The sequence below is a fragment of the Myotis davidii genome, unplaced genomic scaffold, assembly GCF_000327345.1.
Source record: "Myotis davidii unplaced genomic scaffold, ASM32734v1 scaffold534, whole genome shotgun sequence".
Lineage (NCBI taxonomy): Eukaryota > Metazoa > Chordata > Mammalia > Chiroptera > Vespertilionidae > Myotis > Myotis davidii.
This window is the reverse complement of record NW_006286678.1, coordinates 4,287,614-4,304,962: the sequence shown is the minus strand read 5'-3', so window position 1 is coordinate 4,304,962 and position 17,349 is coordinate 4,287,614. Positions and strand designations below refer to the sequence as shown.

The 17,349-nt window shown below is 35.5% G+C and overlaps 1 protein-coding gene across 2 annotated transcripts in view; it reads left to right on the top strand.

Annotated features, from left to right (window-relative positions):
• The window catches only part of ZCCHC7 (zinc finger, CCHC domain containing 7), a 193,023-nt gene that overhangs the window by 143,882 nt on the left and 31,792 nt on the right, over positions 1 to 17,349 (top strand). For both annotated transcript variants that reach the window (XM_006758468.2, XM_006758469.2), the window contains exons 3-5: positions 14,179 to 14,222; positions 15,434 to 15,559; positions 16,493 to 16,663. In XM_006758468.2, the coding sequence (XP_006758531.1) occupies positions 14,179 to 14,222; positions 15,434 to 15,559; positions 16,493 to 16,663 (341 nt within the window). The remainder of the gene's footprint in view (positions 1 to 14,178; positions 14,223 to 15,433; positions 15,560 to 16,492; positions 16,664 to 17,349) is intronic.

Below are 17,349 nucleotides of genomic sequence, written 5' to 3'. Positions count from 1 at the left end.
TTCTTTTGAGAGCCAAATTTTTTAAACTTAAACTATATAGGCCGGTACATTGTTATTAACTTAATTAGGGTACTCCTAAGCTGGCCTTTGCTAAAAACATCCTCAGTCATACTGAGGTACGTTTGCTGAGGTCAACCCCTTCCAACTCTCGCATCCACACTCATCTTGTATACTTGTTTCGTCTATCTCCTTTCCGAAAACCGACTTCTGCGCATGGGCCACGCAGTTTCAATCGCACTCTATGTGCGCGCTGGCACATGGTATTTTGTGGAAGAGCCACACTCAAGGGGCCAAAGAGCTGCATGTGTCTCGCGAGCCGTGGTTTGCCAACCACTGCACTAGACCCAAATGATTACTGATAACTGTTTTTCCTAGTATAATGCATGTATAATGAATAAGCACTGCCTTAATATTGGAGATATGAAGATGACTAAAACTTAGCCTTTTAAAAGGAGAGATGAGGTGCTAGTGGCTGGCATGGTAGTAGGTAGACTTTTCAGGCCAAGTAAATGAAACAACTAAATTGGTATTAAATACAGGAAAATTAAAAAGTTGTGTAAGAAGGGAAACCATGTACTATTGCATAGTCATAAATTGAATATTGACCTGAAAGGGGGGTGGAGGGAGAAGAAATTCAGGTAGGATGTTATAAGAAAACTAAATCCACTTTACTTTTACTAGGAAATTATTAATGTTTAAATAGCAGAATAAACATTATTTAGATGTATGCAGATAAATACCAAAATAGCTGAAGAAATAGCCAAAGTATTGAAAGTGCCTCTAGAAACTGGGAGCTGGAGTAGGAAGGAAATAACTGCTGTTTATTTCTTATACACATTTTTAGTATTATTTAAGAGTTTTTAAAACCATGTGCATTATTACTTTGATAAAATATAAAATTATAAATTTAAAGAGAAAATCTAGTCGGTATGTATCAAATGAAATTGAAGGCACAGGAACACTGCAACAATTCTAGGTCCAAGGTGATGATCAAATGGTGGTCACTAGAAGGAAACCAAAGTATTGGCTTGGAAAGACATTTCAAAGGAATATACTGTGTAATTTTAAGACCTGGCCTGATTAGATAAAGGGAGTGAAGCATTTGGTTAAGATGAAAGTAAACATACAGTCTGAGCCATTAATTACTAACAACAGGGAAAAAAGTGTTTGAGCCACTTTCAAGTGGGATTGTAAAGAAGAGTTTTGCTTTGAATGTTATGTTTTCAGTAGCTGTAATATAGACATTTGTGATATATCCTATTAGCAGTTTTAATGTGAGCCTGGACATACTTGGTCTTAAGATCTGGAGAGTGATTTAAAGAAAAATTGACCAAAATAAGTGATAATAAATAAATGATAATAAAAGCAAAGTGTTTGGAGTGACTTGTTTCCCTAAGAGGTGAACAGAGAACAAGACATTGAAGAAAATACATGTGTTTACACACAAAGTTAATGATAGGTACAGAAAAAGATAAAAGGTTCAGGAAGGGGTAAAGAAGTGTTAAATAGAAAGCTGACTGGTAGAATATAGCTTCCAGTTTGGTATTTTTAACCAGCAGGTAGATACCAACTTTTATATAGCCCTTGAATAATCTCTAGAAACTATAATGTGTGTTTTAAAGTAACTTCTTGATTCTAAAGTTTAAATGTGTTTTATATGTGCTTGTCATCTTACAAATATTTCAAGTTGTCTGTATGGTATATTTAACTTTTTGCCTTTTGGGGTGGGATGGAGGTGGGGACCAGGCACCATAGGTAGATATCTTTAAAAGAATAAAAAACATGGTGCAGCTACTTTGAAAAACAGTTTGAAAAACTTTTTTCGACAAAAAGTAAACACAGAATTACCATATCATCCAGCAAATCCACTTCTAGATATACACCTAAGAGGTGAAAATACACATCTAAACAAAAATTTGTAAGGAAGTGTTCATTGCAACATTATTGCTAATAAGCAAAAAGTGGAAACAATGCAAATATTCATCAAATGATGAATGGACAGATAAAATAAATTTTCATTGTGGTATATCAGCATAGTAGAATATTGTTTGCCCATATTAAAAGGATGCTATACTAGACACATTATGCTAAGCGAAAGAAGCCAGTCACAGAGGGCTACATATTGTTTGTTTCATTTATACAAAATGTCCAGAATAAGCAAAACCATAGAGACAGAAAGTAGATCAATAATTCCCAAGGACTGGAGAGAGGGAGAATGGGGAGTAATTAACATTGAATTGTACATGGTAAAAGGGTGAGTTTTATGGTATATGAATTGTATCTTAATTTCAAAAATTTTAACATACAGGAAATAAGTATTGGGCCTTCCTCTAAAGTAAAAATCTGCCAACATAAAGATCATTCTGACTTTGAGATTAAAGAAATTCACCTATAACTAAAAGTGTTTGTATTGTTTTCCCTTTTCTAATAACTGCTTTTAAAAGTAACACCTTTGATATTGTATATTTGGCAAGACCTATTCTTTCAGATGGAATGCAAAAAGTTTTGTGACATCTCTTTGTTTATTAAAAAACTGACTGAAAAAAAAGGAAAAAAGAAGAAAAAACAACTCCCATAAACAGAATTAACTGTTTCTGTTCGTAATTTTTTCCTTTCTATTCTTGTTATTTATTTTCATTTGAGGAGTCTTTTATTTCTAAACAAATATTTAGAGTCTTATTTCTAAATAAACATTAGTCAGGTGGTTTACTGACTACATCCATGGGACAGAGGGAATAGGAATGATAGAGAACTCTGTGTCTATGACTGTCTTGTCTGGTGACACACAAAAGCCTTTATGGGACGGATAACTTTGCAAGAGCTCTATATAACCCTGTGCCTAGCACCTGTGTTTATTTCCTCTTTCTTCTTCCTCCTCTACCTCTAAAAAAAGAAAAGCTAAATCCCCATTTATTGTTGACATACATTTAAAAATATAAATTGTTTCTGGTAAATTTGATGTGATTTAAAATAAGTGAACAATTTGATACCTAACTTGCAAATTCTTCTGTTAAAATTTGCTTTATTTAAATCATTGCTAGTACAAAATTTTAATGACTAAAATGGTTTGTGACCAGTGTTAAATGGAAATGTATAAATTAGAGAAAACCGAGACAGAAATAAAGAGCAGTTTGAGAAGAATGCAAGTTGAATAAAGTGGCTCAACCCACAGGGGATTTGCATGTGGCATTGTGTGTATTTCAAAAGTTTCCGTTGAAATAACAGATGCTGCTGATGAAATTGGGAATAGTAACTTCATTTGTGGCTGGCTCGGTTGCTCATTAGAAGTGAGAAGATCCCAGGAGGAAATCTGGTATAGTAGAAGTAGGCTCAGGAAAGGATATGACATAAATAATATGACAGCTTCATCTTTGTGATCTTTAAACCATAAACAGTGGCTAGTTACAGGCATGATTATCTATATATATCTAGTTATCTTATATTTTGTGTGCATCCTGTGTCTACCAAGTGATGTTATTCAATAACTGATATTTTGGTTTTTTTAGTTCCCAGAGTTGCTTATTACAGAAAGTCCAAGTTTTAAGTCTTAAAACTAAAAGTTCAAGTTTTTCAAAGTCTTACTGAACTTTTATATACACAATGATAGTCCATTAAGTTATCTAATTGGCTATGTACCCAAGTTTAGAATAGTGTTTATTCACACGAGTGTACATATGAATGTTTCCCTTTTTTCTTTTTAATTTTTTTCTAGTGTAACTTGAAGTATGCAAGATGTGCTAATAACTGGATAGGTCTCAGTCCATAGAGATATAGTGAGGGAAATAAAATATTAGTATAGTAATACAGGTTTAGAAATTTTTGCTAGTCTAAGGCATACAAAATAACATGCTTTTAGAATATGAGTGAGGTAGAAAATACTTCTACCAGAGAGAAATTTTTTAAAAAGTTATATTTAAGTAATTCATTCAGTAAACATGAGTGCCTGTGATAGCAAGCAATTGTGCTTTGGTGTTTGTTTGGAAGATACAACAATAGAAATGACATGGTTAAAGTCCAGGAGGTTATAGAGTTGAGAGTGGTCATCTCTGCTTTTGAAGGGTTATCAGGGAAGACTTCAGAGGAGGTGGTGACACATGATTAGGTACTTGGAAGACCCAAACCTAATTTCCATGTGATTGAAATTAGGTTTGTGTTCCAGGGTATATATGCATACACAGAGTTGCAAAGCACAGCAATATATATTGGGGACATTATTAGGCATACCTGGAGTATTGGGGCCAGGAAGATGAAGCTAGAGACATAGATATGGGCCAAAGTACAGAAGGTGTTACATCTCATACAGAGGAGTTTCACATTTATTCTGTAGGTATAGAGGGACCATTCAGGGCAGAATGTATTCATATTTCCATTTTAGAAACATTACTTCAGGAATGGAAAAGGGGTTGTGGTGTTAGAGACAGAACTTATTTTTATAATCTAGGTGAGAAATTAAATGTCTCTGGGCCAACATAAAGCATTGAGGTTGTTATGGATACAGAATTTTCAGGATGTGGTAAGTAATTGCATGAAAAATGAGAGGGAAGAGGTGAGGTTTTTGATATGGAAAATAGACTAAGATCCGAGGAGGAGAGGTAGGGTTGTTTGTTTTTAAGAGAGAAATGCAAGGAATGGAGAGAAAATGAATTCATTTTCAGTGATTATGAATTTGAATTACCTATGTCGAACTCTAGAAAAGATTTGACCTAGAGATATAGATGTGGTTTCCTCTGTGGGCATGTATGACATAACGTGGGACAAAGAATATAGAATGAGGAGAAGGAAGACAGTAGAACATTGATTACTTGCTAGAAGTAAAGGAAACCACGAAGGGAGAGAAGAAATGGAAAAGTGTTTTTGTTATATCAGCTAAGACAATTATGAATGCTCACAGAGGTCAAGTGAGAAAAGTACTGACTATTATCTATTTGCATTGACTATGAGAAATTGAGCATTAAAGGATATTCAGAATTTATAATCAGGAAAATTGGATGGGTTAGGTGGAAAATTGGGCAAAGAGGGAGACAATGTTGGAGATTAAGGGAATAAAGTGAGCTGAAGTACAGAGATGGAGAAGCACTGAGAGTGTTAAATTATGAGTAGGACCTTTCAGTTTATTATATTAGGTATATAGCCCTGACCAGTTTGGCTCAGTGGATGGAGTGTTGGCCTGCGGACTCAGGGGTCCCAGGTTCGATTCCGGTCAGGGGCATGTACCTTGGTTGCAGGCACATACCCAGTGGGGAGTGTGCAGGAAGCAGCTGATCGATGTTTCTCTCTCTTCGATGTTTCTAGCTCTCTGTCCCTCTCCCTTCCTCTTTGTAAAAAAAAAACCAATAAAATATATTAAAAAAATAACTCAATAATATATTAGGTATATAAAAAGGGAGTGTGAGCAATAACTTAGAAATATAATATTGTTCATTTGTCTTTTATGCTGTAACTGCCAAATTATTTAACCTCAGGTTATCTGGTGGGAGGGTTATTCACCATCTTCTCTATTTTACCTTCTTTATGATTTCTTGACCATTTCACTGTGTTTTAGAGGAGTGAAAGAGTGCCATTTCATATGAGTCAGTTTGGGTTATATCAGCAACTGAAAGACTAGATATTGAGAAGGCCCACAATCTTGTACCTTAGTGATTGTATGTATATACCAACCAGTGTGTGATTTTTTCCCAGTTCCCAACTGTAAGCTGCCAATTGATAGCCTCACAGATTATTTGGGGAGAAAACAGTTGCTAAAGGACTTACATATTGTAAGAAAGAATGTTTAGGCAATATAATCTTCATGATAAGTTAATTGCTCATTGGTAGATTACATTCAGTATTTCTATTAAATAGCCTGTTTTTCCAAATAGTGGACATTTTGTCTTTTTTAGAACTTTGTTAATTAAATCATTATTCTGTTTTAAAAAAACAAAATTATCATGCTTATTTAGTTAACACAGTAATGCTTTTTAGTATCTTTAACCCAATGATAGCACAGATTACTCTATGGCAAGCACTATGTCTGGTCATCTTTCTGTCTCTTACACTGTGTTTTACATGAGATATTCAGTAAATATTTGTTGAAAATTAACTTGACACCACAGTAAGTGAAAACATTTTACAACTTGAGGATAGTTGCATTTACATTCTTAAGTAATGAATGGTGGCCAAATAAGTTTTTATATCTGATTTGCTGAATATTAAATTCTAGCCCATTGTATGCTGAGAAAATCATAAATATATACCTTCTCACTAAATGTATTGAGATTTATAATTTTAGGTCTTACAAATTAGAATATTTAGAAAATGTAAAGCATCTATGGCTTCCTTATAAGAAGGAGCTATAGGGTATTAGGCTCAAGGAAAGATTATTGTTAGTCCCTGGCACCTAATCAGCAAATGACCAGCTGGGTGTGCTCAACTAAGTCCGTCGGTGATCTTTGGTGATCTTTGGGAAAACATTTTACTAACTCCTCTTTCCTGTCATATTATCCCAAAGGTAGAGAGAACTAGCTCTCTAATTGTCTATGGCTGCTCTCTTGGCAAAGGAATGATCTTCAGCTATTCCCACCCACCAGGCAGACTAAGAATAACTGAAGCGGAGTATGAACAGGTTTTGATCCTAAGAAATCTAGTCCATACTATTTTCTTTAGATCCTTTGAAACTGATTGCAGCCTTATGGGTAAATAGCTCCATTAGTACTACATTCCACAGAAAGCACCAGTTGCCACTTTTTGTAGAAAGTACACATAGAAAAGTGAACATTTGTGTAACCATAACGTACAGGATTGTTCTGAGGATAAAATGTATATTTAAAACAATTCATAGTCTCTGAATCACCATATAAATGTGAAAGATACTTATCTCTATTACCATGCAGTAAGAAAGAGATAGAGAAATAGCAGAATAGTTCCACAGGTAGGCGAAAATGTGGGAGGGAAATGTGCAAGTTTATGGGTTCACTTTTTTCTTTTGAAGGTTTACTTCAGGAGAGATGAAATATTCTGGTAGTTGCTTAGTATAAACAGAGCACCCTATATTACTGTTCTGTTTTCTCTGCCTTCATCATTAATATTCTGATAGAAAGAGTTCCTTGGAGAGCTCACAAAGGAGGAAGTCAAGACTTTTTAAGTTAACCTGAAAGGGGACATGCAAAACTTCTTAAATGGAAGAATAGCTTTGATATTAATTATACGTGTTTCAGGTAAAAAGCTTCTTATAAGTAATAGAATTTTAATACTCGGTATTCTTTATAGTATATAAAGAGGTCTGTGGAAATTTCTAGTAAAAGAATTATTACTCTCTTATTTCCAATCAGACTATACTGTTTGCTATGTTCTTTTACCTCTCCCATTGTGTTGCATGTGCCTTTCCTTTTTACTAGTGTCTGCCTTCATCTTTTCTATTAAAATCCTATACAAGACTTCTTCCAGCCATATTATGTTAACTTATTCCACACTTGCCCTCCTGAGAAGAGATAATGAAATTCGCAGACAAGGACTTTAAAATGAAAGCAGTTGTTATTGCTCTGGCCAGTTTAGCTCAGTGTTTAGAGCGCTGGCCTATACACCAAAGGGTTGAAGGTTTGATTCCTGATCAAGAGCACGTACCTGGGTTGCAGGTTCCATCTCCCATTCTGATTGGGGCGAGTGTCTCTCTCACATTGATGTTTCTCTCTCTCCCCCTTCCCTTCCACTCTCTCTATAAAACCAATGGAAAAAATATCCAAAAAAGCAACTGTTATAAATATACACAGAGGTTTGAGGGAAAAGATAAATAAGGAGATAAGGAAAGAAATGGAAGATATAAAAAAAAGAAGCAAATGGAACTTCTAGAACTAAAATATATAATATTTGAGATAAAAAATTTACTGCTGGATGGGCTTAAGTACAAATTAGAGGAATAAAAGGAAGTATAAGAGTCTATTCTGGATAATTTTATGTCAATAATTTTGACAATTTAGAAGTAATAGACAAATTCTTTGAAAGTCACAAATTATCAAAACTGGCCCAAGAAGAAATAGAAAATATAAATAGCTCCATATTTACTAAAGAAATAGAATTTCTATTTTAAATCCTTTCTACAAGTAAAATTCCTGACCCACAAACAAGAAAAACCCTAATCTAAATGACTTTACTGATGAATTCCACCAGATACATAAGGAAGAAATCACCAGTCCTACACACTCTTCCCAGCACTTCCCAACTCTTATGAGGCCAGTTTTACCCCAATACCAAAACTGGACAGAGACATTATTAGAAGAGTATAAAGCAATATCTGTCATGAATTCAGATGTAAAAATTGTTAATAAAATAAACAAATTGAATTCTACAATCTATATATATAAAAGGCTAATATGCAAAGTGTCCCCTTGGGAGTTTGGGAGACCAGGAGTTTGATCACTGTCTGTGGTGTGCGCTGACCACTAGAGGGCAGTGCAAAACAAAGGGAGGCCCCGGCCAGCAGCCAGCAGTCAGGATAGGGAGACTGCAGCTGGCAACCAGAAGGCCCTAATCACTGGCCAGGCCTAGGGACCCTACCCATGCACAAATTTTGTGCACTGGGCCTCTTGTCTATTATAAAGAATAGTACATCATAATCAAATGTGTTAACCCTAAAATACAAGGTTGGTTTAATATCACTGTAATTCACCATATTAACAGAAAATAAAGGAAATTTGCAGGATGCAAGGTGAGCAAACAAAAATTAATTGTATTTTTATAAACTTGTAACCAAAAATTGAAAAGTGGAATTAAAAATAAGCCATTTGCAATAATAAAGAAACATGAAATACTCAGGGATAAATTTAATAAAATATATGCAAGACTTGTTCACTAAAACCTATAAAACTGCTTAGAAAAGTTAAAGAAACCAAAATAGATGAAGAAATACACCATATTTATGTTTTGGAAGACTTGATATTGTTAAAATATCTCCCCAAGCTGATCTATAGATGTAGCACAGTATCAATCAAAATCCCAGCAGGCTTTTTGGTAGAAATTGACATTTATTTTAAAAATTATACAGAAATCAAAAGGGTCTAGAATAGCCAACGCAGTCTTGTAAAAGAACAAAAAAGTTGGAAGGCTTACTCTGTGTGATTTCAAGATTTTTAAGTAAAGCTTTAGTAATATAGGCCGTAGTACAGTATAAGATAAACATATAGCTCAGTATAACATAATAGAACTCCCAGAATTTGACCCACATGTATATAGTCAGTTGACTTTCAACAAAGTTGCTAAGGTAATTCAATGAAGAGAAAGGATAATCTTTCCAAGAAATGATGGTGAAACAACTGGATATTTGTATGGGGGGAAATGGGTAATAACTAAACAAAAAGCTAAAACTATAGAAGTTTAGAAGAAAACACAAAATGTACTTATAACCTTGCATAGGCAAATTTCTTTGAGCACAGAAAACATTAATTGTCAAGGGAAAATTTGTCAAGTTTATTACAACTTATGTTTTCCTAATAACACTGTTTAAAAAATAAATGAAAGAGCAAGCCACACTGGGAAAAAATATTTGCAGATCACATGTCTGATAAAAGACTGGTATTATCTATCGATATAATAAAAGCCTAAGTAACCAAACGACTGAACAACCCATTGACCAGCCACTATGACGTGCACTGACCACCAGGGGACAGACACTGAATGCAGGAGCTGCCCCCTGGTGGTCAGTGCGCTCTCGCATCTGGCCAACCTCCTGCGGTTCCGCCCCCCAGCCATCCGGCCTGATCTGCCCCTATCGGGACTGGCTGAGAGCCCTGATTTGCCCTGTTCTCCAGCCAGGCTGAGGGACCCCATCTATGCATGAATTTGTGCACTGGGACTCTCGTAATATATAAAGAACTTTTGTGATTTAACACAAAAAAAACAAAAAAAAGAAAGACAGCCACCCAATAAAAATAATCCAATTTAAAAATAGGCCAGAAATTTGAACAATTTTTAAAAGAAGACATATGGATGGCAAATAAATGCATAAAATATGCTCAACATCATTAGTCATCATTGTAATGTCCATTAAAATCCTAAAGCACTACTACTTCACACCCATTTTAAGGCTAAAATTTAAAAGACTGACCATTCCAGCCCTAGCCAGGTGGCTCAGTTGTTGAAGCATCATCCCATTCACCAAAAGGTGGCAGGTTCGATTCCCAGGCAGGACACGTAAGTAGGTTGCAGGTTCAATCCCCGGTTGGATTCCATGTACTGAAGACAACCAATCGATGTTTCTCTCTTGTTCTCTCTCTAAAAAAAAAAAAATCCATAAAATAACATCAGGTGAAAATAAAATAAAAGACTGACAATTCCAAGTGTTGACGAGATTATGAAACTACTTGAACTCTCATACATTGCTGATGGTAATGTACTATCACACAACCTCTTTGGGAAAATTTGCCAGTTCCATATAAAGGTAAAGATATACTTACCATGTTTAGTAAAAATTATTTTCGTTGCTACTTCATAACTGTAATTTTACTACTGTTATGAATCGTAATGTAAATATCTGATATGCAGGATGTATTTTCATTGTTCGCGACCCACAGGTTGAGAACCGCTGCTAAACTATTATATCCAGACAATAGAATACTGCTCAGCTATTCGAAAGGAACAAACTACAACCCAACAACATGGGTGAATCTCACAAATATTCAGAAGTAAAAGAAGCCAGACACAAAGTTGTACATAATATATGATACTATTTATATAGGGTAAGGCAGAAGTAGGTTTACAGTTGCTCATGTGAAAATAATACAATAATAAGTAATACAAAAATAAACTATGTTTCACATACAACTGTAAACTTACTTTGGCTCCACCCTGTAGGTGGTCCTAGAACCAGCAAAACAATCTATCATGACAGAAAGCGAATCAGTGGTTGCCTCAGGTAGGGGATTGACTGCAAATGTGTACAAGGTAATACCTGGCATTTTTGGATGATAGAAATGTTATACATTTGATTTTTGTGGTGGATACATAGATTGTACATTTGTCAAAATTCATCACACTGTATTTTTTACATGGGTATATTTTATAATACATAAATTACAACTCAGTAGCATTTCCTTTATGGCACAGCCTTCTGTGACTTTTTCCCCTTTCTCCCTTAAATTTAGACATCTCTAAATTTACCATAGTATTTTTGTGTTCTTTTCTTTTTTCATTTATCGCCTTGTGTTTACTGGGCTATATGCTCTTATTCATCTTTGTTTACACTATTCCACCTTGCTCCTTGTAACCTTTCAATATGTTTGTGAAACTGAGTTGATTTAATGCAAAGAAAGAGTTATCGGCTATTGCTGTTACAGTTCTGAATCTGAAAAGGATCGCAGGCATTAATATTAGCCAAACAAAGCTATAAGTCAGCTAGGAGTTGATATTGGACATTTTTAGGGCAATCCCATTTTATATTCAATTGCACTGGGTGGTAAATACATGGAAGATGAATACTCCTGGGCCCTGTGGGAAGTTGTCTTTAAAGCAAGACACCCTGTTCCAGTTACAAAGCCCCGGAGGATGTAGGTAACTAGACTGAATGACATTGTATTTGATTCCAGAATGAATGAAAATCTGGTCAAATCACATACATTTTGTGCTAGAAGTTACCATGGATACCATTAATCCAATCCCTTACTATACAGACCCAGAGAGGATAAAAACCTGCCCAGAGCCACACAGCAAATGATAGGGTTAAAACTGGAACCTAGGTTTCTACCGAGTCCCATACCAGTTATTTTGCACAGTGGAGAACTAGCTGCCTGTGGAAATTCTAATGAGTTGCCCCATATACAGAAGCTCTCATTAGCTTGGGACTTGGAGTTAAGCAAACGGGATAGATTAAAAAAAAAACAAAACAAGAGCAGGAGTCAGCTGTCATTTCCAAGATGGAACCAAAACTGGAACCATGGATAGGGTGAAGAGTTGATTTATATGTTCCTGATTATGTTCTTGTTCATTTTTCCACTAAGAAGTCTAATTTAGTCTCCAGTTGAAACCTATTTTGTGTACTTGTCGATAGATTTTCCAAAGTTAGTATATACTGTAGCTTGTTGAAGAGAAGTTAGTTCATAGCCCAGAATATTGATGAAGTCTAAGTGGAGTGGAGCTCCCTCTCTCAAACCTTCCCTTTTTTCACTGTTCCCTGTTGTGTGTAAATTTATTGTGGATAGAGGGTGGCAACAGTTGCTATTTTGCATTTCACTGGTTTTGAATTTCATTTTTTAAGGACAATATGAAGGCAGTTTTATAATTAAAGCGAGTTTAAGCGGTCATTCTGAATTTTAATGATGAAGGACATTGAGTTACAAAAGGCAGCTTTGAAAGCTACAGCAAAGCTTGCTCCTTAGATGAATCCTTTGAATGAAAGAAGAATAGCATGGATGGCGATGATGAAGAAATGGGAACTGCTGCTATTTAATGTATTCTCCACTCTCAATGTGTGGATGCAGCCTCCAAATTTTACAAAGGAAATCATCATCAGCACAGCATCTCTGCTCTCCTATGGATTGGTCTTTTTGTAAAGCAGCCTCTAGGGTTTTCTCAGTAAAAGTATTTTATTTTAAAATATATATCTCTAAACACTTTCTCCTGGTAGGCCTGAGAAAATGTAGATTACTTCATGTCTCTTCAAAATTCCTTTCAGAGAAAAGAGTCAAGCTCAATTTGTGTTTTTGAGATAGAGAAGAAAAGTAGATAGGAGGAAAGAGGAAATCTTAACTTTGCTTTGGGGGAGAAAGAAGTCTTTCAGTCCTTTGTTGACACCTTAGCTTCTGCATTAGTCATATGTCCCTTCCTCCCGTGCATAGGTGGACCAAAGGAATAGCAGCCATGGGCTGTTTTGTAAAGGAGCAGTGCAAAGGGAAGAAAATAGCAGATAAAGAAAAATGTAGGGCTCCCCACCCCCACCCCTGGGTTTTTTGTTTTATTTTTAGATCAATCAATGGATTCAGGATATTTGGCCTCCTCTTTCGCTTTTTTACTCTACTATTTTTGATGCTAATTGAAGAACAGTACTGAATTCTTAGCCCTAATCATGAGATAGTGTTCAAAATCCAAATTTTTTAGGTGTTAAAATGAAAGTCAACTACAATGGGACGCTAGTGGACACAGTTAATGCTGATTTTGGAATGAAAAAATTCCCTGTAACTACTTGGATCCAAAATGGTGGGAGGAAGGGGAAAGGCTGTGAGTTAACTAACAATAAAGAGCTTAATAAGAGAAAACAAAATGTGGGAGCACTCAGTAATGAGTAACTCACTGAATAGGCAAAGGTAAAGGTTCGTATACCAGCTTAACAAAGGGGAGGACTTAGGGCTTCAGAAGATAGGTTTTACCCTGGCCAGTGTGGCTCAGTTGGTTGGGCCTCCTCCTATGCTCCAAAGGGTTGCTGGTTGGATTCCCCAGTAGGAGACGTGCAGGAGGTAGCAGATGAATGTTCTGCTCTGTCTTGGATGCTTCTGTTTCTCCCTTTTCCTTCCTCTTTCTCTAAAAATCAATAAAAATATTTTAAAAGAAGATGGAAAGTTTTGATGATGCTTGTTTATACAATTTTTTTGGAATGTCCCTAACAGGACACCTGCAGTGGTGGTGGGGGGTCGCTGACTCTCAAAAGCTCTGCTATAGTCAGATAAGGGAAGTTCAGGTAAAAATCTCTTTCTGCTTCTGTTGTTAGGTTTTTGGTCCCTTCACTGATCTATAATAATAAAAGGGTAATATGCTAATTAGACTGGACGTCTACCAGGTGTCCTTCCTGATGAAGCCGGGCCGGAGGGAAGCCAGCCTGGTCCTGGGTGCCAGAGGGAAACCGGTGCCGGCAGCTGGGGGAAGGAAGGCTTCCCTTTGCATGAATTTTTGTGCACCGGGCCTCTAGTTTTCTTATATTTGTTTATAGTTTCATAGTTTTCAAAGCATTTTCACATATCTCATAAGATTCTATTTTTAGGTAGACAAGGAAAATACTATTATTCCCATTTTATGGGTAAGAAAACTGAGGTTAAGAGAGGTTAAGTATTTTGTTCAGAGCCACACAAGTAATAATGATCCAAGGTATAAGGTTAAGGTATTCATATCTCTCACTATACCTTTGGGGTCCAATTTCAGTACTAAAAAATTGAATAATTTATTGTCAATTTGTAAGTGCTTTAAAGATGTCAAAGATTAAGTAACATTTTATTTATTTTGTAGGAGAAGATGGTGTAAACTGGTTCATCAGTGACAAAGATGTTGAGGTAAAATCAAGTTGTTTTTGATGTTATGAATAATAGATTAATAGTTTTTTGATTCCTAATTTTCTTTTACTTCATTATGAACTTAATAAATCTTTTAAAAATAGCCACAACCTGAGTATCTTGTAAGAAAAAGTTTGATTTCAGTATATGGGTAATTGAATTTTGGGAGGTGTGGTTCAGCCTTGATTTTTGTCAGTCACTTAATTACCGTAATGAGTTAGTTCCCATTCCCTTCTGTTTCTTCTCTGTGGTGGTTAGTCCCTCTCAACTCATATTGCCTGGTACCATTAAAAATCAACACCGGAAATAACTGCTTCTTCGGTGTAAGGAAATGGTTAGGCTATATTTAGGATGTGGCAGGTGTTTATTAGCCTTAATTGTGGCAGATGGCTAGAAAAGAGAGTAATTTTACAAGTTGGTAAAAGAGAAGTTTTAAGAGATAATTAGATTATGACATCTTGGAGTCTACTTGGCCAGTTCAGCAAAATAACAAGTAAAAGATTAAAGTTTTTTCAAAGGTGGAATTCTACCAAATAAGATGAAAGCATGGTTGGCATTTACATATTCCTATCTACAGATCCGTCTGATGTGCTTTGCTAATATTTTCTTGCAAGATACTACCTTTTGGCTAGAATATGGGACAGATAGCTAGCATTGGGTCATTGTAGGTAGAATGGATTTTAAAAGGACTCTGGTGGAAAGAAATTAATACCATTCTCTCTTAGAAATTATAATTCCGTTTATAGGCAGTAACCCTAGGCTGTTCATTAGAAGGAATGTATTCATTAGCTATATAGTTTTATAACTTTATAAGAGAGAAATTCATTTTAAAAAACACCATTCCCTAACTAAAAACTTAAGCAAGCTTCACGTTCAGAAAAATGTGGTATATATTCAGATACGGAAGTCAGCAATATCTTTGACTCTGAATGCCACCAGCATGTCTGTTGCACACCAGTGCCCTTGCTAGGCCTGAAATGTAAGCAGAAAAAGATACAGAAGAAATGGAATCATTTAGAGAATGTAAAAGAATGGAGGGAAGGGGCAACAAAAAGTAGAGTTGTCTTTCTAGCACACCTTTTAGGTTTTTCTAACTCCTTTCAAGAGCACAGTGTTCCATGTTGCTGGATTCTAAATTGAACTATGACTATTAACTCTTGAACAGTATGAAATAATGTTTTTTAATTCCTTATTTTCCCCCCTCTCCTTAGGCCCAGATATGTAATAATAGATCATCTGGAAGATGGACCCACCGATATTATACAGCAAACAAAAACGTCACCTGTAGAAATTGTGACAAATGTGGCCATTTGTCAAAAAATTGTCCTTTCCCACAAGTATGTGAAATATATAATAATATTTCTTTCTACCTTATTAAAATCAGAATCTTAGAGCTTAGAATTAAAATCTTAGGTAATATATGTGTTAAATTTCTTGTTAATATTTTATGCAGGCCATAGCCTAGAGTAGTAGTAGAGAAAGAACAATAAATGTAGTCAGAAAAATCTGGACTCCATTTAAGCTTCCCATCAGTAGTTGGACAACTTTAGGCAAATCGTTTAGTTCTCTGTGCCTCTTTTTTCTTATCTGTAAAACAAGAAGATTGAATCAATGATTCCTGAGACCCTTTTCACTTCTAAACCTTCTACTTTATGAGACAGCTATTTCATCATGAGAGAATTTTCATTGTTAGAAATCATAATTTTAGGCATTGATAGATGTTTACTGATATAAATTATATTAAACAGATACATCAACCTTTGGAACAGCACAGAATTAAAGATCTTAGATGTTCCCTGACACATACTAAGCCTTTAACAACCATTTCTATACCTACTCCCTCTTCCAAATGATTATCTTTCAAATTTTTGAGATAGCTCTCATGCTTCTCCTTTGTCTTTGCTTCTCTAGGCAAAGCTATCTCTTTCTGTTCTTCCTAGGACTTAGGTTCCAGGTCCTCATCTTCCCACTTTTCCTCTCAGGCACATTCTACTTTGCCAATATTCCTACCAGACAAGGCATAAGAAATAGATGCCAGCTGACAGTAAATGCAGACTAATATGCCTTTTTGGTAACCAGAGGATACAGACAGCTTGTGTAAAAGTTCTGATTTCAGACATTTTGTTTTATTTTGTAATTAGACTCCAGATTTGACCTTCATTGAGGTCTCAAATTAGAAGTTACTTTTTATGGAATTATACAAAAAAAGAAAAATTAATCTAGTGTTTGAGTATTTTACTAAAATCATTTTCTGTTTGTCTGCCACATAGAAAGTCCGTGCCTGCTGCCTCTGCTCCGAGCGAGGACATCTCCAGTATGCCTGTCCAGCCCGCTTCTGCTTAAACTGTTCTTTGCCTATGTCTTCTACTCACAGATGCCACGGAAAACCTTCCTGGAGAAAACGATGTGACCGATGTGATATGCTAGGCCACTATGCAGATGTAAGTATCCTGCATATAACGAATTTGTCAGGCTTTGGGGACAGTGTGCCAATTTGTGACTATCTTCAGCCTACCTAAAAGAATGTTTACTCTGTACTGTATATAGTGATAGTGATAGCCATTTGGCCTCTACTCATGTAAAGCAGTGCTCTAATATATCAGGATAGGGATGCTTTGGAATGGTTCATTAGAAGACAGAGTCAACAATTATTGTAAAACCCTGCTAACCCCTTTTGCTTAATGTGCTTGCTAAATAAAACTTGAAATTAAAGAGATATGTAATAAATAATATGTCAAATTTATGTACCTTGTCATGGTTAGGTGGATGAAAATATATAAACACTTAGCAGTTGTGTATAGAGGTCCATAGGAAGTCTGGTTTGATGCTGCTTACTGATGGCTCCAGCTGATAGAATAGTCTTATGCAAGAAGAACAAGTCACTAGTACTTTGAATCTGCTTGTTTAGTTTTCTTCCTGCCTTCCTTCGTTCCTTCCTTCCTTTCTTATATATATATATATATATATATATATATGTTTATATATATATAATCTCCAAATGCTGTTTGACTATCAAATAGGTCTAGAAATTATATAATTATGGAATAAATTTTTAAATAATAGTGACTACAAACTTTCAGAAAATATGCCAATGGAGAACCACTATGACATGCTTAATGAAACAATA